This window comes from Sminthopsis crassicaudata, chromosome 3, assembly GCF_048593235.1.
Source record: "Sminthopsis crassicaudata isolate SCR6 chromosome 3, ASM4859323v1, whole genome shotgun sequence".
Taxonomy (NCBI): Eukaryota; Metazoa; Chordata; class Mammalia; order Dasyuromorphia; family Dasyuridae; genus Sminthopsis; species Sminthopsis crassicaudata.
The window spans coordinates 215789996-215817587 of NC_133619.1; the positions used below are offsets into that span (position 1 = coordinate 215789996).

Below are 27592 nucleotides of genomic sequence, written 5' to 3' on the forward strand. Positions count from 1 at the left end.
AAATGCTGTTTTGGGGGAATTATATTATTTTGTTCAAGGATGGCATCAGAAACTTACAGTATAGCTAGAGTGCTGTACTTGAGTCAGGAAGATGCTAATTCAAATCTTCCCTTAAACACTTACTAGCTGTGTGACCCCAGGAAAGTCACTTATAGACTCAGTTTCCTCATCTCTAGAATGGTTGAGACAAATGACATCTATCTTACTGAATTGCTGTGATGATCAAATGAGGTGATATTTGTAAAATGCTTGGCAAAATGTAGAGCACTATATGAATACTATTATCACTGTCGTCATCATCATCATCACCATTATTGATGTTATTGTTTCTATTTTCTTTGCTGCTTTTCTTGGATTTTCTATACAAGCCATTATGCCATCAGAAAATAAGGATTTTTTTCTCCTCTTAGCCTATCTTTATGCCCTTAATTTTTTTCTCTTTTGCTGTTGTGGAAAAAATACCAAAAAAGGAGCCTTAAGAGAAATTTATTGATTACCAGCTAATATGGCTGTAATCCTATCTTTACAGAATTTTTAAATGTGATTTATCTATGTACAAATTAAGGGCATTCTCACTGATAGTATTTGTAGAAATCATGTAGGCTTTCACATATAATAAACATGTGGGATAGATGAGTGGTGAAGTGTCAGAGCACCAACCCTGGAGTCAGGAGGGCCTGAATTCAAATTTAGCTTCATACACTTGACACTAGCTGTGTGACCCTGGGAAAGTCATTAAACGCTTATTGCCTAGCCCAAAATAACAATAATAATAAATGTTGCACATCTTTGTCATTTCACAATTAACTAAAGATGCAGAAAATATAAGCCTATTGTTCTTATTGTTTGTTCACTTAAAAAAGAAATCAGCATTTTATCAATAGAACAAAATGACATCTCTTTTATAACAACAACAGGGTGTCTCTCATCTAAACATTAAGATAGTAAAAATTTCCTTAGGTGATGTAACAATAAATGTGGAATAAAGCACAAAATAGGGAAATAAATGTATGCTTGTTAAAGACATTTACCACTATGAAAGAAGAGACCAGGATACCCTTGGGATAGTGATTCCAAGTATGTCATACCCTAGTACACTGCAGAACTCTCTAGAACAGGTCTATAATCTCACAAGAGTTTGATCTCTCTACCTATACTGGAAAGACCATATGAAAAATGTCTACTATAAGGATTTTTTAATTAAAAAAAAAAACAAATAAAGAAAAAGAAAAACAGAAAAGGAATACAAACAAAAAAAAAAAGAAAGAAAGAAAGAAAGAGAACCTTGTTATTTGCCTAGCAAAACATCAGGGAGGATTCAAAAATATATAACAATTAATTGCCCGTTCAAGGAAAAAAAAAAAAAAAAAAAAAAAAAAAAAATATATATATATATATATATATATATATATATATATATATATATATATATATTAGTAGAAGAAATTATGTTCACGAGTGTCCAGCTTTTACTTCCTTGTAAATTATTATTTTGTTTTCTGCTATGCACCTTTTTTACATTATTATTTTTTCCTCATCCCCATCTCTCCCAAGGACCCTTTGCTTTAATTCTAATCCTTAACTTGCCTTGCTATTACTTAACCTCCCCCATTCATTGATCCCTCTTTGTCTTCTTCCCTTCTCCTTTACTTACGCATCTGCCCATCCCTACCCTCTTATTTTATTTGTTTTTTTTAATAGATTTTGGAGGATTCTATACCCTTTGTTTATCCTATTAAATCCATTTCTGATGTGAGTAGATTTTCTGAACTAGGAACCCTCCTCCCCCTCTACTTTGTATCTGTTCTTCCTTTGCACTTCCTTTGTATAACATAATTACTATTTTTACCTAAACTCTGCCCAAATCTTTCTTTTGAGCTACCCTATTGCTGATGTCAATCTTGAATATGTTTAACATTTCCCATGTTAAAAACAAAACAAAAACACACACACACACACACAAGCAATTTGTCATGTTGAGTTATTTGAAATTGATCTTTGATATTGGCTTTTATATGTTTAATTTTCTATTGAGTTTGGTTTGGCTGATAGAAAGTCTTGAAAAACCTGTAAGTTTATTGAATGTCTATTTTTTTCTCATTCAATATTATGGATATTTTTGCTGGATATGATCTCTTTAGCCACAGGCCTAGTTTTTTTGAGTGTCAATAGATATGATTCTAGGATTTGTGGTCTTTTATATTGTGGCTGCTGCTAAGTTCTGTACAATTCTAATTGTAGTTCCAGCATATTTAAATTTTTTTTTGAAAAATTTTCTATTTGATCTGGGGGTTTTGAAATTTGGCAACAATATTCCTATTTCTATTTCTACTTTCCCCTCCTGTTTTATTACTTTAAGACAATGCTCTTGGATTATTTCTTGAATTATTATATCAAGGGTTTTTTTGTTTGTTTGTTTGTTTGTTTTGGTCACAACTTTCAGACAGTCTAAATATTCTTAAGTTTTCTTTTTCTTGATCTGTTCTCCAGATCTCTTGCTTTTCTTATGAAATACTAAACATTCTGTCCCATTTATTCATTTTTTTATAATCTGTTTTGTTATTTCTTGATCTCTCATACCTTTTCTGGCTTTCCTTCACCTGATTCTAATTTCAGAGAATCATTTTCATCTTTGAGACTGTATCTCCTTTTATAGTTGGTTAACTTTTTTTTCCCATAATCTTGTTTTTCTTGAGTGGTATGTATAGATAGATAGATAGATAGATAGATAGATAGATAGATAGATAGATAGATAGATAGATAGATATCTCTATCTCTATCTATATTTATATATTTAGTTTTTCCTCAATGTTTCTCATTTGGTTTTTGAATTCTTTTTTGAGTTCTATTTCACATTACTCTTTAGGGTAGAAGCTTTTTTTTTCCTTAGTATTATCTTCTGAAGATGAATCATGATCTTATCTGCTCCCAGAGTAAGTTTCTATAATTGGGGTCTTATTACCATTTCATACTATGGATATTTTAATATGCATTTGAATTGATACTCCATAGAACTTGCTAACAAGGTGGGAAAAAGGAAGGGGACAAGCATTTATTAAATGCACTATGCAAAATGGTTAAATTGATCTTGCCACAATCTTGGGAGGTTGGTGCTTTTATTGCCCCCATTTGAGGAAACTGAAGCAGTCAGGTGATTTCCCAATTACTGTTGGAGGCTGGACTTGAATTTAGGGCTTCCTGAATTACGTTCAGTGCTCTCTATCCATTCTGTCACCGTATTTTAAGAGAGACAAGAAAGATGTACACCAAGTTATGCTCAGAGCTTAACAGGAAGAAAAGGCTGTAATATTTTTGGGTAAATTACCAGGTTTTTTGCTGACCTCAAACTTCCTAAAGTAAAGTACCATTTTTTTTTTCTTACAAATAATTTACCAGTTTTGCAAGGTACGTGAGATCAGTCTCTGAAAAACTAAAAATGAATAAATGTAGAAGCATATTTTAGGGATGAACTAGCTATAATGTATAACCAAAGAGGAACTCTGAGACCCAGAAGTAAATTATATCATCAAGAAATCATATAAGAAAAGGAAAAATATGATTACTCCCTGACAGTGTGATAGCCATGGAGTGACTTTGGTACCAGTAGTATCCTTATAATGCCAGGAGAAAACAAGTAAGGCTGCCAGCATGTTGGATGGGTTTCCTTTGCTGAACATTAGGGAGAACTTGGACAAAAATGACATAGGATAGGTAGGCATGGATGTATTTTGATCCCAATGAGTGGGACTAGATTCATGGGCCAGTGGTCACATATCAAGCCCGCAATACTTCCAAGTGAACCTAAATCAAATTAACATTTAATTGAGAAATATGTAATAAAATAAATTACAATACAGTAAAACATGGATATTATTACATTTTAAAACTAAGTCAATATGATGAGGTTCTAAACCGAGATAGGTCAGTTCCTTTTGGGATGTCTAATTATCTCTCTCCTTCCCAAAGTCCCATCAGGCAGGTTGGGTAATGAATGAATTCGCTATTCAATGCTGTATCAAAACAAAGTCTTTATTGATAGTAAAGGGATAGACAGACATTTGGCCTCCAGGAAGGCCAAACTGCTTGGCAAGGGGACGCCAGTTGTCAGGCACAAAGCTGGTGTAGACTGAGTGCAAGGATTCCATTTTTTAGACCTTCCTTTTATATATAACTAGGGTCTTCAAAACAACATTTGCACAGAAATGTTATCCAAGAGGTTCCGGAGATATTTGTAAATAAGACTGGAATTCTCTGTTGTTGTAAATAAGACAGAAATTCTCTGTTGTTTTCTCCTTCAGCCTCTCCCAAAAAGGAATTTCCTGCTAATTATTTTTATCTTGAACTATCTCTTTTTTCAATCTTATCAAATATACAATCCACAAAGTTCCTTATGTATGGATTAATGGGCCAAGTTTCTATGCCTTTGACACTAGGTCACTTGAAAGAACCCCAGAATAACAGATTACGCAAATCCCTTTTGAGTATTTGATAAATTTATTGCTACTGCTAAAATTTACAGAGTTTCCTTGATTTATCCCTATATTTATTGGGTACCTTTTTAGTGTTTCCCCATTATATAAACTGTTGACTTTGGGTTTTATATATTTTTGATGCTATTTAGTTGTTTGTTGTGTGTAACTCATCATGATCATATTTGGAGTTTTCTTGGCAAAGAAAGGTACTTGAGTAGTTTGCCATTTCCTTCTCCTGCTCATTTTACAAAAGAGGAAACTGAGACAAGGAAGATTAAGTAACTTGCCCAGGACCATAAAGTTGATTAAGGCCAGATTTGAATTCAGAAAGATGAGTTCCTGATTTCCAGGCTTGGGCACTCTTTCCTCTGCACACATAGCTTCTCCTTTAGGTTTTTACTTTTTATATGAAAAACATCCATTCTATTTGTGTATAGCTTTTTCTTTTCTCTCTTTTCCTGGTTTAGGAATTAAGACTATATTTGTTTCATAAAAATAGTTTGGTAAAATGCTTTCTTTTTTCAATTTTTGTGAATAATTGAGGAGAAAGAAAAAAAAAGAAAAGAAACAAGGAAAAAAGGAAGGAAAGAAAGAAGAGAAAGGGAAAAAGAAAAGAAAGAAAGAAAAAAGAAAAAGAGAAAAAGAAGAGAGGAGAGACACTAGTATTGTTCATTAAAAGTTTGATGGCAGAGCTAAGATTTTAGAATGAAATCAGGATCACCAGAGTTCTCCCCAAACCCCTCCAAATATCTTTAATAATTTAAAGCAAATTTTAGTGTCAAAATCCACAAAAAAATGGAGTGGAACCATTAACCAGCTGAAGACAGCTTGAAATTTGGCAGGACAGCTTCTACTGCAGGGGGGTGGATCTCCTTGGGCCTCGGCAAACCTGAAGCAGACCTTGGGGTCTATGGCAATGGACAATCTCCAGACTTCTCAGCCCAGAGAGGCCAAGTTCAACTTGGGAGGTCAGCAGGAAGGATGTGAGGAGAGTTCCACAAACCAGTAGCTGGCTTTGGGAGCCACTGAATCACCAGTGGCAGCAGGAATAGTGACTGGCATTGGGGCATCTCAGCCCATAAGGAGGGGGACAAGAACAGCTGGTCTGAAGGAAATTGTGGGAGCTTATTTGCTGGCACTGAGACAGGACTTTTGCTTTGTCCATACTCAGATCTGAGTTGCAGGGCTTCCTCACAGTGCAGATCCCTAGAAAGATCTCTGAAAATAGCTGCACAGAATCCCTAAAGCATCCTGCATCTTGGAAATAGAGCCCTACTTTTATTAAGAATTAAAAGTAGAATAATAGACTAGGAAATGAGCAAACAACAGAAAAAGATTCTGATCATTAAAAGTTGCTGTGGTGTCAAGGAAGATCAAAACATACATTGAGAAGATGATAACAAAGTTAAAGCTCTTATGTCCAAAGCCTCCAAGAAAAATAAGAATTGGTCTCAAGTTATGGCAGAGCTCAAAAGGGATTTTGAAAATCAAGTAAGAAAGAGGAAAAATTGGGAGAAGAAATGAGAGTGAGGCGAAAGGAGATGCAAAAAGTTGATGAGAAAAATGTCTTAAAAAGCAAAAATGGCCAAATGGGAAGAATGTACAAAAGCTTATTGAGGAAAATAATTCCTTAAAAATTAGAATTGAGCTAATGGAAGCTAATTGAGCTAATGAGAAATCAAAAAACAATTAAAAAATTGAAAAACTGAAAAAAATAGAAAACCATGTGAAATAACCTCACTGGAAAAACAACTTTCTTGGAAAATAGATGTAGGAGAAATAACTTAAAAATTATTGGTTTACCTGAAAACCATGATTTAAAAAAAAAAAAAAAGCCTAGACATCATTTTTCTTTTTTTTTTTTTTTTTAATGTCAGACATGGTAGAAATATATGTTAAATCCAATATATACATACATATTTATATAATTATTGTACTGCATAAGAAAAAAAGAGAAGCAAAATAAAATGCAAGCAAACAACAACAAACAGAGTGAAAATACTATGTTGTGAACCACACTCAGTTCCTACAGTCCTCTTGCTGGATGTAGATGGCCTTCTTCATCACTGAACAATTGAAACTGGTTTGAATCATCTCATTGTTGAAGAGAGCCAAGCTAAACATCATTTTTCAAGAAATTATCAAGGAAAACTGTGTTGATATTCTAGAACCAAGAGGTAAAATAGAAGTTGAAAAAAAATACTGATCACTTCCTGAAAAAGGTCCCAAAATGAAAACTCTCAGGAATGTTATAGCCAAATTCCAAATCAAGGAGAAAATATTGCAGGCATCTAGAAAGAAACAATTCAAGTATAATGGAGCCAGAGTCAAGATAACACAAGATTTAACAGCTTCTACATTAAAGAATTGGAGGACTTGGAATATGATATTCTGAAGTGCAGTGGAGCTAGGATTATAACCAAGAATAATTTACTCAGCAAAAATGACTATAATCCTTTTCCCGGGAGAGAGGAAAAGGGGAGGTAGATATTCATTCAGTGAAATAGAAGACTTCCAGGCATTTGTGATGAAAAGACCAGAGATGAATAGAAAATGTGATTTTCAAATATAGGACTCCAGAGAAGCATATAATCAGAAGCAGGAGAAACAAGTAATCAGAAAAATGAAATCATAAGAGACTTAATAAGGTTTAACTGTTTACATTCCTCCAAGAGAGGATAATGCTTTTAACTTATAAGAACTTTCTCATTATTGAGGCAGTTAGGAGTATATACACACAGAGGGCACAGGTGTGAGTTGAATATAAAGGGATAATATCTAAAAAAATAAAATAAAATCAAGGGGTGAGAGAGGAATGTACTGGGAGAAAGGGAAAAGGAGAGGTGGAATGGTGCAAATTATCTGCCAGAAAGAGTGCAAGAAAAGCTTTTACAATAGAGGGGAAGAGAAGAAGAATGAATAAGCCTTACTTTCATTAGAATTGGCTCAAAGAGAAAATAAAATACACATTAAATATTGATATAGAAATTTATCTTATGGGGCAGCTACATGGCGCAGTGGATAGAGCACCAATCCTGAAGTCAGGAGGTCCTAAATTCAAATCTGGTCTCATGAAGTCAGGAGGTCCTGAGTTCAAATCTGGTCTTAGACACTTAAGACTTCCTAGCTATATGACCCTGGGCAATGCGTCACTTAACCCCAATTGCCTCAAGGAAAACAGCAATAACAAAAACAAAACAAAGAAATCTATCTTACCCTGCAGGAAAGTAAGAGAAGAAGGGGATACTAGAAGGGGGAAGGTAATAGAAAAGAGAGCATATTGGTGGAGGGGTAGTCAAAAGACTGAAAAAGTCTGATCCTTTTGAAAAGATCTGAGTGAAAGGAGAGAGAGAATAGAATTGAGAGAGGTTAGAGCAATAGTAATTGGAAGAATAATTTTGAAACTCATTTCTTTGATGAAGGCCTCTTTTCTCAAATGTTTAGGGAACTGAGTCAAATTTATAAAATATAAGATCCATTCTCAATTAATAAATGATCAAAAGATATGAATTATGTCCAAAGAGCTTTAAAGTCATGCATATCCTTTGACCTAACAGTACCACTACCCTGCATGAATTCCAAAGGAGATTTTTAAAAAAGGAATAGGACTTACATATACAAAAATATTTATAGCAGCTCTTTTCTCAGGGCAAAGAATTGGAAATTTAGGTGATGCCTATCAATTGGGGAATGGTTGAATAAATTGTGGTATGTGATTATGATGGAACATTATTATTCCATAAGAAATCATGAGCAGGATGCTTTCAGAAAGATCTGGAAAGTTTTCCATGAGCTCAAGTAAAGTGTAATTGTACTGTGTACAAAATAATAGCAATGTTCTGAGATGATCAGTTGTGAATAACCTTGCTATTCTCAGCAATACAATAATCCAAGACAACTCTGAAGGACTTGTGTTGAAAAATGCTACCCATGCCCAGAGAAAGAACTGATTGTTTCTGAATACAGACTGAAGTATATTTTTGGTTTTTTCTTGGTTTTTTTTTTTTTTTTTTTTTTTTGGAGGGGGGAAGATATATGATTTCTTTCACAACATGACTTTTATGGAACTGTTTTGCATAGGCACATATGCCTCTCAGTGGGGATTGGGATAGGGAGGAAGGAATCTGGAACTCAAAGTTTTAAAAACAAATGTTAAAAAATGTTTTACATATAATTGGGGAAAATAAAAATATTAAAATAAAATTAAATTTTAAAAATGTTTGATAGACTCACTGGACTGCTCCCTTCCCTGAAATTGAAGATCTCTATTTGGTGTTCAGTTAATTTGGCTATTTTATAGTCCTGTAGGTAATTTTCTATTTCTTTTGAATTTTCAGGATTATAGGCAAATAACTATTTACAGAAAATTTTAATAATTCTTTTTATTTGTTGTGAGTTTGTTGTGATTTTAACCTTTTTCATTTTAATTTAATTTTATTTTTCCTTCTCTTTTTGATCAGTTCACCTAAACATTTGTCAACATTGCTATTAGCCTTTTAAAAAACAACAAAAATCTCTGCAGGTTTTTAATTTATCTATTTCACCTCTAATTGTGATGATTTCCTCTCTTATGCGTATTTTCAATTTACTTATTTGTTGGTTTTCTAATTTTAAAAATTACATATTCAGTCAATTAATCCTCATTTTTTCTATTTTGTTAACTTATGTTTTTAGGGATATAATTTTTCCTCTGAGGACTGCTTTAGCTGTATCCCAGAAATTTTGGTATGTTGTCTCATCATTATTATTGTCCTTCACATAGTTATTAATTATTTCTGTAATTTGTTCTTTGACCCTCTCATTGTTCAGACTTTCATTATTAAGTCTCCATTTAGGTCTGTATCTTTTACTTGATCTCTCTACACTGCAATCTATTTCTATTGCACTAGTGACACTAAAGGATGTATACTTAGTATATCATTTTTACATTTTTACATTTATATGTAAATATAAAATTCTGTGTCCTAGCACATGGTTTATTTTTGTAAATGCATTGTATATTGCTGAGAGATATGTATATATTTAATATTCTCATTCAGAAAATGTCATTAATTTTTTAGTCTAAATTATCACAGAGTAGTTCCATTTCTGTACTTTGGTTTCCCTTTGCTAGATTTGTCAAACTCTGAGCAAGTTACAGTAGTGTCAGTCCATTTCAGCATTAGTAGGTATTTTTGTAATTCAGGTAACTTTTCCAATATGTATAATGATATGCCATTTGGTACATATGTATAATATTGATATTGCTACATTCTCTGTTTTTCTTTAAGTATAATATAATTTCCTTATTTGTCTCCATTGAAATTATGATTTAAAACAATTTTGCTTTATTTGCTAGCATGATTGCAACTCCTGCTTTTTTGGACTCATCTGATACATGGTAAATTTTGATCTAGCCTTTCATTTTGATTGTATGTGTATATGCTTTTTAGAAGTCCTTGTAAATAACAGATTGTAAAGTTTTGTTTGTTTGTACTTTCTGCCCCTCTCTTTCATTGTGTTTGCTCATTTAGTCCATTTATACATAAAACTTAGGGAGTTATATTTGTGTTTTCTTCAGTTTGCTTCTCTAATATTTTAGTAGTTTTTATTCCTTCTTTTTAAGTTAATATTTTTGTCTTTGTGATTAGTCTTGCTTAAATTAATTTGATGTAACTTTCCCAAAGCCTTTCTTCTCCTTTATTTATTTATTTTTTTCATTTCCAGTATTCTACCCTGTTCCTGTAAAACTGTTTGGAGTCTTACTTAAATTTATGATAAATTTTTCTTTTTTAAAAATATATTTCATTACATTTTTCTTTCCTTTTGTCTCTTTTCTTTCCCCTGTTATTGAGAATATCTCCTCCTTTCTGGCAACTTCGTTTGTTTATTTGTTTTCTATGCCAAAGAAATTTTTCTTTTCTTTTTTTTTTTGAAATTTTATTTCCTGACACAAAGGAATATTCACTGGGGAAGCAAATGAGGAAGAAGATTGGGGAATTGTACAAAGAAAGAATGTCACCAAATAAATCTCATTCTCATCTGAACCAAATGAAGATTTGTGTTCATTTGAATATGCAAACACAGAAAAATAAAATATGTAAACATATACATGTATTATACAAACATATACACCTAAATGCAAACCCAAAAAGTCTGGCATAACAATATATTAAACTCTACAGGGTAACAGGTAAGGACAGGGAAAGGGGATATATGGGTTTAAAAGGAAGGGAAGAAATGAGAAAGGAATAATGACACAAAAAATGTGAATTTTTGAATGTGAATCATAAAGGAAAGATGTAATGGAAAGAAAGAGGGGAGAGCAAAAGGGAGTGAAAGAAAAAAAGGCAAAGAAAAAAGAAAAGGAAGAAATAAAAATGTCAAAGAGAGAAAGAAGAAAGATCTAGAGAGAGAAAAAAATAAAGAAAAAAGAAATAGGGGAGAGGAAAAAAAAGAGGAAAGAGAAAAAAAGAGAAGAGGAAAGGAGAGGAGAGAACAAAGGAGACAGAAAGAAAGAAAAAAGAAGGGAAGAGAGATAAGAGGAGAAAGGAAGAATAAAGGAAGGAGGAAGGAAAAAAGAAAGAAAGAGTGGGCACTGGTAATTGAAGTCTGGTTATGGGTTAGAAAGGAGAAGCAGTTTAATGGAAATAGATCAATAGTGTTGATCACATTGTTTCTTCTATCTTTTCCTTTTTAACAGGAGGCAAGAAACAAAGGGAACAAATAATGTAGGGAAGTACACAATTATCAATCATAGCACTGAATATAAACCCACCTACGAAATGGGAAAAAAAGAGAACAGCATGGATTAGAACAAGATCATACTTACAGGAAGCATACAAATTGTAAAGACTTACAAAGTGTTAATATGAAGGTTAGGAGCAGAATTTATTATGTTTCAGGTGAATTAAAAAATAGCACTCATGATCTTTGACAAAGTAATTTTAAGACACAATCAAGATTAGAAGAGAAGCACAAAGCTGGGAAAAATGTTTACAGCCAGTATTTCTGATAAAGGCCTCATTTTTAAAATATATAAAAATATACCAAATTTATAAGAATACAAGTCATTCCCCAATTGATAAATGGGTCAAAGGGTATGAACAATTTTCAGATGACGAAATTAAAGCCATCTATAGTCATATAAAAAATGCTCTAAATCCTTATTGATTAGAGAAGTGCAAATTAAAATAACTCTCAGATTGCCTAAAATGACAGGAAAAGGTAATGATAAATGTTGAAGGGATATGGGAAAACTGAAACACTAATGCATTGTTGATGGAGTTGTGAACTGATCCAACCATTCTGGAGATCAATCTGGAATTATGCCCAAAGGGCTATAAAATTATACATAGTTTTTGACCCAGGAGTGTCACTACTGGGTCTGTATCTCAAAGAGATCATAAATTAAGGAAAAAGAGTCATATGTGCAAAAATGTTTGTAGCAGCTTGTTTTATGCTGGCAAAGAACTGGAAAATGAGTAGATGAATAGATGAGTGGATTGGGAAATGGCTGAAAGAAATGGAATATTATTGTTCTAAAAAAAGTGATAAAAAAGCTGATTTGAGAAATTTGGCAAGATTTACATAAATTGATGCAGAGTGAAACAAGCAGAAGCAGGAATACATAGTACACAGTAGCAGCAAGATTGTGCAGTGATCAACTGTGAAGGACTTGACTCTTCTCAGGAGTTCAGTGATCCAAGGTAATACCAATAAACTTTGGATGGAAAAACATCATCCACTTCCAGAGAGAGAATTATGGAGACTACTGAATGTAAATCAATACAAACAGTGTTCACTTTTTTTTACTTGTTTTATTTTTGTCTTGTGGTTTTTCTCTTTTGTTGTGATTTTTCTCTCCCAACATGATTCACAAGGAAATATGTAAAAAAAATTATATGTATAGCCAAAATAAATATTTTTTAAAAAGTAATAAGAAAATCACTAAAATAGAGAAGTTATATTATATTGTAAGATATAGATACTGAAGTAATATCAGAACTATATTATGAAATATATATGCATATTTTATGTATAACTATATACATATGTTATGTGTATATTTGTATATATATGTATATATATATATATATACACTAGATACAAATATATATGTATACATGTATATACACAAATACCAAATGGCATAGACTATAAAGGAGTTTAAAGGAATAGTTAGTAATAAGGATTGAATTGCTGTCTAAAAATAAAAAGCAAAACTATAATACTTAGGGACCTCAATAGCTAACATTATATAATACTATGTTCAATGTTAAATATTTTATATTAAATGTTAAATACTTTAAATTGTTATCTCATTTGAATCTTAGAGCACTTCTGGGAAGCAGATGCTATTATTATTCTCATTTTGCAGATGAAAAAATAAGACAAACAGATTAAGTGGCTTACTTACACAGGTCACATAGCTAAAAGTATCTGAGGTTAAATTTGAACTCAGCCCCTTGGTATACCCTCTTTAGACCTAGATGAATCTAGTATGAATGAATGAATGAATGAATGGATAAACAAGAAAGAAGGACGCAAATAGAGTTTTAGAAAAGTTATATAGGAGAGCTTTTTGATGACTGTAGGGTTTTTTCAATATTAAGAAAACTAGGAACATAATATAACATCTTAAGACCAAAACAAAAACCATATGTTAACATTAATAGATGCAGAAAATATTTAATAAATACAATATCTATTTCTCTTTGGGAAATAACTGAATAGAGTATGATGAATCCAATATAATTTTATCATTCAGCAAGAAAGTATGAAAAGGACAATTTAGAAGAAACAGGGTGATACAGAATGAAGTGAGCAAAACCAGGAGAAAAATTTATACAATGATTAGATCATAAAGACAGGCCACTTTGAAAGGCTTAAGAATTCTGGTCAATGAAGTCATCATTTAATACTATAGAAGTCCATTAATGACATGTGTTTCTCATCTTTTGGTAAAGAGGTGATGAAATAGAGTTGAAGGATGAGATGTTTATTTGGAACATGGCAAATGTATGTATTTGCTTTCCCTGACTATGCTCGTTAGCTATAAGAATAGATTTTTAAAATTTGATGGGGAGACAGTTGGGGGGAAAGAGTAATGAAAGTATATTTTTAAAAAAGTATCAATGAAGCATTGACAAAAGTGCAAAAAAATTGAATATAAAGAGGTTCACACAGAAGAAAGACAACTTGAACAGCTTCGGAACTAAAATGTGGTATGCATCATCCATAAAAATTAATGTAATACATATTTACAATTTTATGTACAATCTTCTTTATACCTTCTTTATAATTTACATATCTTTACATACTGGGTGGCATTTTTCAAATTCCTTGCACCTTTTCAAGGTAAAAAAAATTAAAAATTATTCTCTTATTTATTGTATTGGAATTATTTATTTTTTAATATACATTTTACAAAGTTAAAACTTTTGCTGCATTGGTTATAAGCTCTACCTTCTCAGTGATTTCTATGTTACTGTCTTTCTAGGTCATTATTCCTTTTTTATGCTGTGTCACACTCAGAATTATAAATTTTCAAAGCAATGTTGCATAGAAATAGTTCCTTTGCCCCTTCTTTCTTACCTGCCTGAGCAGACTTAGTACTGTTTGTAGTCAAGTTCATGATGTCAAAAAGGGATTATGTATTCTTAGAGTAGCTAAGCAAAATGGGAAAGGCAGCAGAAGGGAAGGATTGAATCACGGGGACAAAAAAGATAGAATTTCAACCCAACATAAGGGAAGGCAGGATCCACTGAACAGCATTTCCGTGGAAGAATTAGTAATATGAGAAATGGAGATGTCCTGGAAAAGGAGGGATTGGTGTCCATCTTCTTTAAGAAAATATGGGATCTCTGGATAGTACCCTGACCTGGTGAAAGGGATGTATTAACTTTCAAGGTCAACTGGCACCCAGAAGGGGAGTAGGACATGAGCTCAGATATGAGATGGCACAGCCATTGGGAAGGAGAATGATCGTGGGGATGGCAGGGGTTCACATAAGAGTTGCAGGAGTTGAGTCACAGGGTTAATTAAGTTCTATCCACTTGGTGTAATTTCTACAGCAAGGAGGCTCTCAAGATGAGCCCCAAGCATAAATAAGCCTGTGAGTCACTTTATCTGAGGTAAAAGAAAGGGAGAAGAAAAAAGTGCTGAAAGTCAGTTTAAAGTTCCCCAGCATTTATTTTTAGGGAGTTAACCTTGTCAATTGATAATTGTTCTGTGGTTTTGGCTGTAATTGTTTTATGGTAGATACATAATTCCTTTTTGGAAAGGTTAGAATAAAAGTGGTCTGAGGGAGGCCCTTTCAAAACATTTACTGACTGGCCCATCTCTCTTTGAAATTGTGTTTCTTTGAGACATAATTGAAATCCTATCTAAAATAATGAAAGTTTCTGAATTTAATTCCCTAAAAAGCTAAAAGGACATTCTTTTCAAAGTGTCACAGATTAAAAAAACAAACAAAAAACCCTTCAGTTTAAGAGTCATGGAAATGAAAGGTGAGTCTAAAGAAGCTAAATTGATCTTTAGTTAGGTGGTGTGTGATTAAAACTGTTTCTCATCTCAGCTGAAAATTTTGGTAACTGGCTGGTTTAACATTGCCCACTTTGCAATGCACAAATTTGTTCGGCTGTAAAATGTTGCAAATGTGTGGTGGAAAAATCAATGTTTTTTTCAAGTCCTGAGATTTTTAAATACTTTGATAAGTTCCCTATTTGCTAGTACTCTTTCCCTTTTCAAATTGTCTCTTTAAGGGGGGAGGGGTACCCTTCTTGTAAACTCTTTGAAGGCAGGAATTATTTAATCTTTGTATCTTCCCCAGTTGACATAGTACATTATAAATATTGTAGATATTTAATATATATTTAGTTGATTTGATTGAAAGGAGCTCTGTAAAAACACAGGTTTGGTGTCAGAAACAGGCCTTGCTCTTAATCCTGACTTTTATTGCTTTTCTGATATTGGGCAATTCATTTCTCTCTGTGTCTCTGTTACCTTCTCTGTAAAATAAATGGTTCAGATTGAATTACTTCTAAAATCCCTTCCAATTTTAAATACTATGAGCCTGTAAAATTATTCAAATTATACATGCATATATGTAACATGATTTATGTGTTTTGTATATATGTTAATATCTTCATCACAGCATATCTTTCACCTTTTCTATTCACAAAGCTATTGTAATAAATGCTTTTTAAAAAGAGAAAGAAAAAAAAATCATTTCAGCAAATGAATCCCCAAACTTATCACCATGATTCTATAATGATTCTGTGATTCTTCACATTTGGAGTGCCATGCTCACTATAAATACTTTATATAGACTGATTATATCATGGGATAAATTCATCATAAGAGAATTACATCTTCTAGAACCTATCTTCCCAGAACCTAATCAGAAAGATTAGGAAAACTTTGTTGTAATTAATCTTTTATTTAAAGATTACTCTAGTTAAACTAAAGGTTAGATATCTTTATGCTGCCCATAGCAAAATCTTATGGGCATAGATAAGCAAGAGAGACAAAGAGATTGCTTTGTTAGAACTTAGCCTGGCTATGGGGAAACCTGCAAGCAAGTATATAAAATGATGTTTTAGCGTAGCATATTTGTGCAAGATTAGTTTAATTTGAATGTACAAAAGCTGATGGGACAGTGACAGAAGAATTTATCAGCAAGGTAGAGATGAGGTATGGTTTACTGAAAGTTATGAATTTTAAACTACCTTTTTTCCTTAAAATTTTATCTATTTGCAATTGACAGTTACTTTACCTGTCATCCCTCCCACTGATGGTGAAAAAAGATTTAAAAACAAAACAAAAAAAAAATTCTTGCATTAATCAGATTTTTTAAAAAGTGTAACTCTGCACCTTGTGAAGAAATGGGTAGAATGTTTCATCATTGATTCTTTCAAGACATGGTTGGTAATTGAAATGGTCAGAATTATTAAATCTTTTTGTCATATGACAATGTTGTTACTATATAAATTGGTTGCTTGGGTCTGAATCAGATCTTCTCAAATTTCTCTGAAACTATCCTTTTAATTATTATTTCTTACAGCACAGTAGTTCTCTTTATGTTTATGTATCATAATTTGTTCAGCAGTTCCCCATTTAAGTTGTTTCCCTAAGTTTCCAGTTAGACTGATTCTTAAATGACTACTGTTGGGGAATGGAGGGGAGGGCAGAATCTAAGTGAGAAGCAGTGTGGTATAGTCGAAAAAGCATAGACTGGGGTCAGAAGATTAAGCAATCAGTTAACTTGCCTTTAGCTATTACTATGTGTTAATTTCTATTACTATTGTTAACTCTCTTTATGAACCTATACATTATCACAATATTAGTAAAAGAACAACCCTGAAAATCAGGATCATCAGTATGATGAAAAGAAAAGTAAGCCTAGGGCAGCTAGATAATGAAGTGGTTAAAGCCCTGGGTTTGAAGTCAGGAAGATTTGACTTCAAATCCAGCACCACACCCTTAATTGGCTGTGTTATCCTGGGCAAGTCACTTAACCACCGCCTACCTCAGTTTCCTCATCTGCTAGATGGGAAGGGGAATAATAATAGCACCTACTTTCCAGCATTTTTATGAGGACTAAATGAAATAATATTTGTAAAACATTTTGCAAATCCTAAAGCATTATATAAATTTTAGCTATTACCATTATTACCCGATTAAAATAATTTTGTATGAATAAGCAGTTTTTATTTAAAAAAGCTTTTTATTTTCAAAACATACGCATGGGTAATTTTTCAACATTTTCAACAACCCTTGCAAAAGCTTGTGTTCCAAAATTCCCCTCTTTCCCTAAAAGGGAACTTTAGATGGCATGTAATCCAATATATGTTAAACATGCTAAAATATGTTAAATACATCATATGTATAGTTATATAATTATGGTGAAGCAGCTTTTGATGAAACAATTGAGTATCTTGACATAATAGTGACACTGGGGAACACAGAATTACCAACTTTTTGAATTATTATGAGAGAGGGTGGCCCTCTATGCTACTCAAAGTGAATCATCTTGACTTGAGGTCTAAGAAAATCCACAGTATAGTGGGATAACTTGTTATGGGATTTTATTTTATGTCTCAGTAGATTGTTAATAGGCAATAGGAAGACTTGATAAAGAAAATTAAGAATTTTGTCACATGCAGCCAAAATTTAAGAGTTTTTTGTGTATTTACAGTGAAGTCTTGTTTCTGTAGGCACAATTTATCTCTGTCCTTGAAATGTTGCATTCTAACTCAGGGTCATGAAATCCCAAGTAAGTCTTGTTTTCCCTCAGGAGAAGTATGCAGTAATTTCCTAAATACAAATCTCACATCAAAAAGGGGGTGGGTGGGTCCCAATAATATGAACGGCATGTCTAGAATGGGAGTAGGAAGGGCAGAAAAAGGTTATAATGAGGGATATTGCTACAGCCCAGGCACAGTGTTCTGAAGACCATCTTAGAAGGAAAAAATATAACAATAGTCTTGCAAGAAGCTGAATGCTCGGTGTGCTGTTAATCACATTCTTGCTGGGACACAGCTCAGTCTTTTCTATATGGACAAGGGAAAATCAGATGTTTTATATGGAGGGATAAGACTTCCAACTCATTGGTTCGCCATCTCTGATGTCATGGGCAAGGAGGTGTTTGCCTTATAGGAGGTTGGAAACCTCTGCCCTGAAGGTTCCAGTCATAGAAGACATGGCAATAGAATTCATAAGAGTGAAAAAGCAAACCAAATACATTGAATTGCAAGTTGTCAAAACAAGCTCACAGACCTCAAATTAGGAGAATGGAACATAGTTGCAATTTAGGACTGAAATCACTTAGCTCTCTTGTTTTGTCTTCTGCATTTGTTTAGTTTTATTTAAGAAGGGTTTAGGGTATAATGCAGCTGTGTTTGTTAGCAACAGTTGACTTGGACACAAAATGGGTTGGGGATGGGGTTAATCAGATGTTTGGCTGCATACCGTGGCTATTTTCAAAAATGTATTTTTAAATATTTTCAGTCTTTCAGCTTTAAGGAATCCTTTGGAGGAATAGAGTGTGTGTGTGTGTGTGTGTGTGTGTGTGTGTGTGTGTGTGTGTGTGTGTATACACACATAAATTGACATTTGAATAGGCATCTGGTCCTAGAAGACCCGAATTCAAATGTAGCCTCTGACACTCAGTGACCCTGGGCAAGGCACTTAATTTGTTCCCTATCTCTAAAAAGGGGATCATTCTAGCACCTGACTCACAAGGTCCTTGTGGGCATCAAAATGAGGTAAAATTTGTAAGAATCACTTAGTGCTATGTCCTGGACATTCCTATATTTTAAGACAGTGTTGTAAGGAAGATAAGGGATAATTAGATTCAGAAAGATTCTGGTGCCAATCCAGTTTCTGGCACTAGCTGTAATACCTTTGCAAGTCAAATCTGAGATCAAAGGTTTAGCTAAAGTTGTGAATCTGATGACAAAAACCACATATTGAATGTGGGGGCTTCATTCCCCCCTTCCTCTCCTCCCAGGGAAAGGAGTCACCTCTCATCCATGTTGTTCTGATCCATATCAAGATGTTCCAAGGGTTGCCTTCATCCAAGTAGCAAGGATTGCGTGTTTTTTTCTTTTTTCTTTTTTTTTTTAAGAAATGCTCAGAGTTATCACTACATCCGGTCAATGCACATATCTACCTGAGTCAGGGTCCACAGTTGACACAGAGAGCTAAGAGAGTCCCCAGAGAGCCAGATTTCATTCTGTTGAGGTTTAGCTCTAGGCACTTTATGTAATTAAGCCAGTCATCAGCGCTATAAACATAAAAACTCTGTCTGCTGGGACTGAATGAAATTTAGAATCCATGCCATGAAATCAGGCTCTTCAAACACCATTTCAGACACCATATGATCTTAATCTGGACCTGAAGCCCTCACTTAACTAATGAGATTAAGCAGTGGGAGGAAAACCGGAACACCAACAAAATAATCTTTTTAAGCCCATTACCCTCTCTCCTCTTTACTCCCACCTCCACTTGGATCATTAGCTGCAGTTTGATCTTTTAGCCAGGACATTTATAAGGTTCATAGCTGGTATGTTGGTAAAGCCCCAGGTGAGCTCCTTGGAGCAGAAGAGTCTCCACTCTGCCTACAGAGGCAGGGAAAGTTCAGAAAAGGAGCAGGTTAAAATTTTGATCAGCAGTGGGATTGGGCCCATGAATGGCCTTTGCATAGGCTGGGTGAGATAGGAGATCCAGTTAATAGATCTATGTATGAATATATGCACCCACACAAACACACATGTATATATGTAACTAATACCCATGCATACGTATTTACACAACAGCACCATGGGTACACCCATGTACATGCATGCACATATATTGTGTATGTATTTCTATTTCCATATATATGCATGCATATATTCTACTAACTATATATGTATGCATATGTATGTATGTATCTATCTATACATGCATATACTCTATTAACATGCACACGTGTTATATTGTGTATTTATTTCTATTTCTATACATATATGTATCTATCTATATATGTTTGGATGTGCTCTATTAACAATATATGTATGCATATATATGTATTTATCTATATATTCATATACTCCACTAACATGGACATGTATTATATTGTATATGTATTTCTATTTCTATATATATATATGGATTTTTCTATATGTGTATATCTATATTTATCTATAGCATATAGCATATATATGTATATACAGGTATAATTGTATATGTATAGAGGTGTTGCAGTGGATGGGATATCAGGTATTGAGTGAGGAAGACTCATCTTCATGAATTCAAATCTGATCTCAGATACTTACTAGTTGTATGACCTTGGGCAAATCCCTTAACTCTCCCTCAGTTTTCTCCTCTGTAAAGTGAGTTGGAGAAGAAAATGGAAAACTGTGCTAGTATCTTTGCCAAGAAAACCCCAAATTGGGTCACCAAGAGTCGAGACAGGACTGAACAACAATATATATGTATATCTATATATGTGTGTGTATAGTATATGTGTCTATATTCTATGTATAACATTTCTGTATATGTGTGTGTGTATATGTTACACACACGTGTGTGTCCATGGGGTTTTCTTGGCAAAGGTATTGGAATTGTGAAGCACCTGTTGTCAGAAGTCTCAGTTTCATTGAGCTATTCCAGTTCCTTGCCAGGAGTAGAGATAAAAATACATACATATATGTATAGTATATAGTATATAGTATATATAGTATATGTATACATACATATATGTATAGCATATGCATGTACACACATCCTATATCTATATTGTGTGCATAGGTTTTTGTGTGTGTGTGTGTAGAAAGAGAAATTGGGGGAGGGAGAGACAGAAATACAGTAAGATAGAAGAGAGAGATTAGTGTCAAATATTTAAAGTTCATTGATTTTGAAATAAAATTTCTTTTAGAACCATTTAGTTCAAACTCCTTCATTTGACAAAGAAAATTGAGGTCCAGAGAGGTTAATTCTCCCCCCCCCCAAAGCAATTGGGGTTAAGTGACCTGCCCAGGGTCACATAGCCAGGAAGTAGGAAGTGTTGTGTCTGAGGGCAGATTTGAACTCCAGTCCTCCCAACTTCAGGGCTTGTGCTCTATCCATTGTGCCACCTAACGGTCCCCAAAGTTAATTCTTTGATCTCTTTTAGGTCACAGAGATTATCAGGGGTACTTTTGAAATTTGACCCCTGGTCCTCTGACTCCTAAGCTATCCAGTGTTTCCATTGAATAAAAGGGAAACATATTGAGGCAAGCATGTCACTTCATTAAGTGGCTTAATAAATATAAGCATAAAGTTTCTGTTTAGTCTAGGACATTGAAGCAAAAAGACTTTCATGTATTGACAGATTATAACATGCCCTTAGATCTCTAGGCTTTATCAAACTCAAATATGGCCTATAATATCATTAAACATTTCCTCCATCTTTACACAGATTTTGTGTCTGATTGGTCTCCCATGCATGATGCTGCTGTTAATGGACGTCTTCTTTCTCTAAGGATGCTCATCAGTCAGGTAGCTTTTAAATTGATATTATTGATATTAATTACTAAAAGTAATGTTTGATTAATCATTAATATTTTAAATATCTACTGGTTATTAATCCAGTGAGTATAATATTAATATAATAAAGATAATAGTAATTAATAACAGTATTGATATAATTAATATAAATAACATATAAATACATAAGTTAATAACGTAAATGATGAATATAATTTGTCAGTTTCAGTCCCTAGATGTTAGGGTCACATTTTGATGTCTCCCACCGAATGGTCATACTTCCATCCCTTCCTTAGTTTAGAGGAATACTAGGAGAGTTAGTCAAAACAAAAATCTTGCTTTTGTGTAAAGAAAGACTGACATTCATACAGCACTTTCAACATTTACAAAACATTTTACATCATTTTATTTGGTCCTCACAACTCTAGAAGATTAGTGTTACAACTGGAACCTGAGAGAAGTAAAACAATTTAAGATCTTAAGATTAGTTGCACAAGTATTTATTTTTCAAATAATAGCTTTTTATTTTCAAAATATACGCAAAGGTAGTTTTCAACATTTACCCTTGCAAAACCTTGTATTCCAAATTTTTCTCCCTCTCTTTCCCCTCTCCCCCAGACAGCAAGTAATCCAATAGAGGTTAAACACGTACAATTCTATTAAACATATTTCCACATTTATCATGCTGCACAAGAAAAATTAGATCAAAAAGAAAAAAATGAGAAAGAAAAAGAAAACAAACAACAACAAAGGTGAAAATACTATATTGTGATCCACATTCAGTCCCTATAGTTCTCTTTCTTTAAATGCAGATGGAACTCTCTATAACAAGTCTATTGGAATTGGCTGAATTATCTCATTGTTAAAAAGTCAATGGACGAGTATTTATTAAGTGGCTACCGTGTGTGTGTGTGTGTGTGTGTGTGTGTGTGTGTGTGTGTGTGTGTATATATATATATTTATATTTATATTTGGGTTTGCTTGGATTGGCAGCTTAGTGGATAGCACATTGGACTTGGAATTAGGAAGACTGTTTTGTGAGTTCAAATCTGGCTTCAGATATTTACTAGCTGTGTGACTCTGGGCAAGTCACTTAACTGTTTGCCTCAGTTTCCTCGTCTGTAAAATGAGCTGATGAAGGAAATGGCAGATCTTCTATATCTTTGCCAAGTAAACCTCAAATGGGATCATGAAGAGTCAAGCACAACTGAACAACAATAAGATAAATTGGAGATAATAGAACAAAGACACTGCTATTAAAGATGATCAGAAAGACCATCTTGCAAAAGGCAGATTTTAGCTAAGACTTGAAGGAAGCCAAAGTTTCCTTGAGTTTAGAGGAGAGGAGATAAGCAGAGAGATTCCTAAGTGTGGGGGACAGTCACTAAAAATGCATGGAATTGGGAGGTGGCTTATCATATTGAAGAAAGGGTGAGGAGAAAGAATATTCCAGGAAAGGAGGCACAGGGGAGACAAGAGTCACAGAGAATGAAGACCAAATACTGGATATGCAGAAAAGAGACAGGGCCAGTTTGGTTGGATGGCAGAGTGGAAGAGGGTGAATATTGTCCAGGAAGGCTGGAAACACAGATGGGTTCAAGGGCTTTAAAAATTAAACTGAGGGGGGCAGCTAGGTGGCGTAGTGGATAGAGCACCAGCCCTGAAGGCAGGAGGCCCCGAGTTTAAATTTGGCCTCAGATATTTAACACTTCCTAGCTGTGTGACCCTGGCAACCCCAGTTGCCTCAGCCAAAAAATAAAATAAAATAAACTGAGGAGTTCATGTTTGTACCTCAAAGTAATAGGGAGCCATTGGAGTTGATTGAATAGAATAGTGACATGTTCAGATCCATGCTTTAAGAAAAATCACTTTCATAGCAGTGGGAAGAATAACCTGAAGAACAGGGAGACCAATTAGGTAGTCCATTGAGTAATTTGAGTGAGAGATGATAAAGGCTTGAACTAAGGATCATTAATTAATTAATTAACTAGAAAGGACTTCAAAGGCTATCTAGTTAACCTCACTCATTTTACAGTTGGAGAAACTGAGGCCCAGAAATTAAAAATAACTTGATTAAGGCCATGCAAGAAATATGAATTAGAATTTGAACCCCATTTCTCAGTCATGTGGCTAATAAATATCTGTGGCAGGTCTTTCTAACTCCACATCACCATTTTATCCACTTTGCTATGTAGCCTTTTTGGAAAATATTAAGCTGTTTTAAATTTCCCACTTAACTTACATTAAAATTTTGAATATTTGCACAAGCTGACATTTCAGAGTAGTCTGGTATGGGAATAAAAAATATAAGTATGATGCTTTTGAAAGGGGAAAAGTAAGGCCTGTTTAGTATAATTTTGTCAATGAAGTTGAGACTTATCTACAAATTAATGGGTGTTTTGTCTTCAGTTGACACTAGTTGTTTTTTAATCTTATTTTTATTTTATTAAATATTTCCTAATTACATGTAAAAATTATAGCAAACAAATGCAAAGATAATTTTCAACATTCACCTTTGCAAAATCTGTTTTTCTCTCTTTCTCCCTCCCTCTTTTCCCCTCCCCAAGATAGCAAGTAATCCTGTATAGGTGAAACATGTGCAACTTTTCTAAAAATATTTCCATATATTGTGGTACAGAAAAAAAAGCTCAAAAGGGAAAAAACACAAGAAAGGAAAAAAAATACGCAAACAAACAACAACAACAAAGTTGAAAGTACTATGCTTTGATCCCCATAGTTCTTTCTCTCAGGATGTGGATAGCATTTTCCATTCCAACTCTATTGGAATTGCCTTGAATCATCTGATTGTTGAAAAGAACCAAGTTCGATCTTCACATAATCTTATTGTTGCTGTGTACAACATTCTTTTGGTTCTGCTCACTTCACTTAGCATCTATCCCTGTAAGTCTTTTTTTTTTTTTTAGAGGTTGGGGTTAAGTGACTTGCCCAGGGCCACACAGCTAGGAAGTGTTAAGTGTCTGAGACCAGATTTGAACTCGGGTCCTCCTGAATTCAAGGCTGGTGCTCTATCCACTGCACCACCTAGCTGCCCCCTGTAAGTCTTTCTTTCCAGGCTTTTCTGAAATCAACCTGCTCATCATTTCTTATAGAACAATAGTATTCCGTTACATTCATATACCATAGTTTATTCAGCCATTCTCCAACTGATGGGCGTCCTCTCAGTTTCCAGTTCCTTGCCACTACAAAAAGGCTGCCATAAACATATTCTCTTTGGAATACAGACTCAGTAAAGATACTACTGGATCAAAGGGGATCCACAGTTGTATGGTCTGTTGGGCATAGCTCAAAATTGCTCTCCAGAACAGTTGGATCAATTCACAATTCCACCAACAATGTATTAGATACTAGTGGTTATTGAGATGTTTCCGTTGTGTATGACTCTTTTGGTCTACAGAATATTAAAGAGAGGAATAATAACAGATTATCAACTCATCTGCAGATTGTTTCTATGAAAACTTCAATAATAACAACAATAAGATTGAGGACAAGGTAATAATAACTACAACAAAAATGAATAATAATGCCAGTTATATATTTTTAAACATTTTTTCCTTTGGTGAGGCAATCTGAATCATGTGACTTGCCCAGGGTCTCCCATCTAATAAGGGTCAAAATTTCTGAGGCTAGATTTGAACTCAGATCTAGTGCCTTGGAATCCATTGTGCCACTTAGTTATCCCTCTTTTAACATTTGAAATGCATTTTTGAATATATCAGTTTGATTACATAATCAGTTTGAACTATACTTGCAAAAAATCATGAGATTTATTACCATTTCAGGTAAAGAAACGTGGTCAGAGAAATTAAATCACAAGCCCCTGGTAAGAGAAGTGGTTACATTCAGAAACAAAATTTGTATCCGGGTCTTTCTGATTGTAAATCCAGCACTATCTACTATTTTGTAGGGGAATGGGAATGGAGGGAAGCTCAGTTTCTGAAACAATTCAAAACAACTTTTGAGATGTCAACTCAGACCTACAGAGTTGATGAACATTAACAAGGATGAGAAAATTCAGCTCATTACTGATACAAATCAGTGAGAACTCTTCTTTAGGATAATTCCCTTAGGCTGAATTTCCCATGGTGGGATTATTGAGTCAGAAAGTATACTACAAGAGCAAATAGCCATATCCTTTAACCCAGTAATCTCACTATGGGGAATGTGTCCTAAGAGAATTATTACTAAGAAGAACCATCTGTACAAGTTATTTATAGCTATATAATTTGTAATTATAGAAAAGCAGAAACATCCTCATGTCTGTCTGACTATAGAAAACTTTCAGAAAAAACATTGTGGCATGTTGGTATAATGGTGCAGTAGAAGACAATTTAAAAGACAGACATGAGTATTATAAAGAAATGATAGATCTTATAATTCATGGATTTAGGAAAGAAAGATCGTTAAAGTTCATTTTTATATAGGAGAAAATAAAGGTTCAGAGAGGCATATAGCAAGGGGAACATTGGAGATTTGAATCCAGTTCCTCAAAGTTTTTTGATGTTGTGTCCTTTCCTCTTTATCAACTTTATTCTCTCTCATGGCTTCAGCTATTATGAGGTTGACTCCCAGCCTTTTATACCGAATTCTGACTTTTATTCTTCAGACTCAAACGATTAATCAAAAAGCATTTATTAAGAGCTTATTCCAGTTATCCAAAGAACACATTCATGTTATCTACATGAATTCTGTCATTTTCTCAAACTCAGAATATTTAAAACTGGGACATTCTTTCTGCCTTAATCTGTGCCTCCTTCTACTTTAACTATTTCGTCCAGTCTCCAATGTTTGAAATCTCATAATACCCTTAATTTCCTATTTTAGTTACCAGAAGCTGTTGATTAGTAACATCTTTCACATGTGTGACACCCCCCCTCCCCATTTCCATTTCTATTTATTCCATCTCTATTTATTCTATCTCTCCATTTCTATAAAGCTAGTAAATGCACATCTAGCACTTGACCCTAGTTCTCTTGGATACACATGCTGCACATGAAGAATGGGCTTTCAGTGACATTATGTGGAAGTCTTTCTCTCCCTTCCTTCCTTTCCTCCCTTCCCCCTTCACTTCCCTTCCTTCTTCCCTTCTTTCCTCCTTCCCTTCCCCTTTTCCTTCCTCCTTCCGTTTCCCTTTTCCTTCCCTTCTTTCCTTCCTTCCCCCTTTCCCTTCACTTCTCCCTTCCCTTCCTTTCCCCTTCCCCTTCTTTTACACTTTCCCCCTTTCTTTTCCTCTTCTCCCTTCCTTTTCCCTTTCCCCTTTCCCTTCCCTTTCCTCTACTTTTTCTCTCTCATGAATATTGCTCTCCCTATACATATTTGTACCTGTACTTTCCCCACTCCAATATATTTTTATACTACTGCCAGGTAACCTTCCATATGCCTACCACCCTATAACTCTCTCATTGTCCTGTTACTTACCAACTAAAGTTCAAGCTCCTTTGCTTAGCATTTAAAGTCTTTCACAATCTGGTGCTACCCCACATTTTCCATCTTAGTTCATATCACTCTTCTCTACACACTGTATTCTTCAGACAAGCAGGGCTGCTTTCAATCAACTACTCATTAGACATTTATTAAGCAAGGGTGAAAGAAACAAATGGGGAGGATCCTGGGAAGATGATGGAACAGGTCTGTAAATTTCAAGATCTCCAGATTTCCCCCACATACAGAACACATTGGACAGGACAAATGTAGACTGGTGAAAAATCAAGAAGTCTTGGGGCAGAACAGAGGTCCTCTTGGCACAACCCAACAAGATCCGAAGAAAGACCCCAAGCCAGGAATTAAGCAGTGGGAGTGCAAACTTCAAACCAGCTTTGCAGAAACATCCAGTGGGGACCATTGGGGTGAGCCGGGTTTCACTATAGCCTCAACAGGAACCACAGGAACTTTAACCTCTGAGACAACAAGGAATTGGGAATCTGAGTGTGGGAAGACTAAGAGAAATTCAACTAATTAGAAATACCAGGCCCAGCTGTGCTGCAGAGAAGGCACCAGTTAGGAATCAGCTCACTGGTGAATGCAAAGGCAGTGGGGCAGGGACGATGCTGGCTAGGGGCACGTGCAGGAAGGGGGAGCTCTTGGTTTGGGTTCCAGGTCAGAAGAAA

General features: G+C 34.3%; 1 protein-coding gene across 7 annotated transcripts in view; it reads left to right on the forward strand.

Annotated features, from left to right (window-relative positions):
• ASB9 (ankyrin repeat and SOCS box containing 9) overlaps positions 1-27592 on the forward strand; it is a 238952-nt gene that overhangs the window by 12543 nt on the left and 198817 nt on the right. For 5 of the 7 annotated variants that reach the window (XM_074299951.1, XM_074299952.1, XM_074299950.1 and 2 more), the window contains exon 3: positions 21400-21479. In XM_074299951.1, coding sequence (XP_074156052.1) covers positions 21400-21479 — 80 coding nt within the window. Of the gene's footprint in view, positions 1-9146; positions 9198-9810; positions 9853-21399; positions 21480-27592 lie in introns of all 7 variants that reach the window. The other 2 variants (XM_074299957.1, XM_074299956.1) reach the window with 2 other exon arrangements.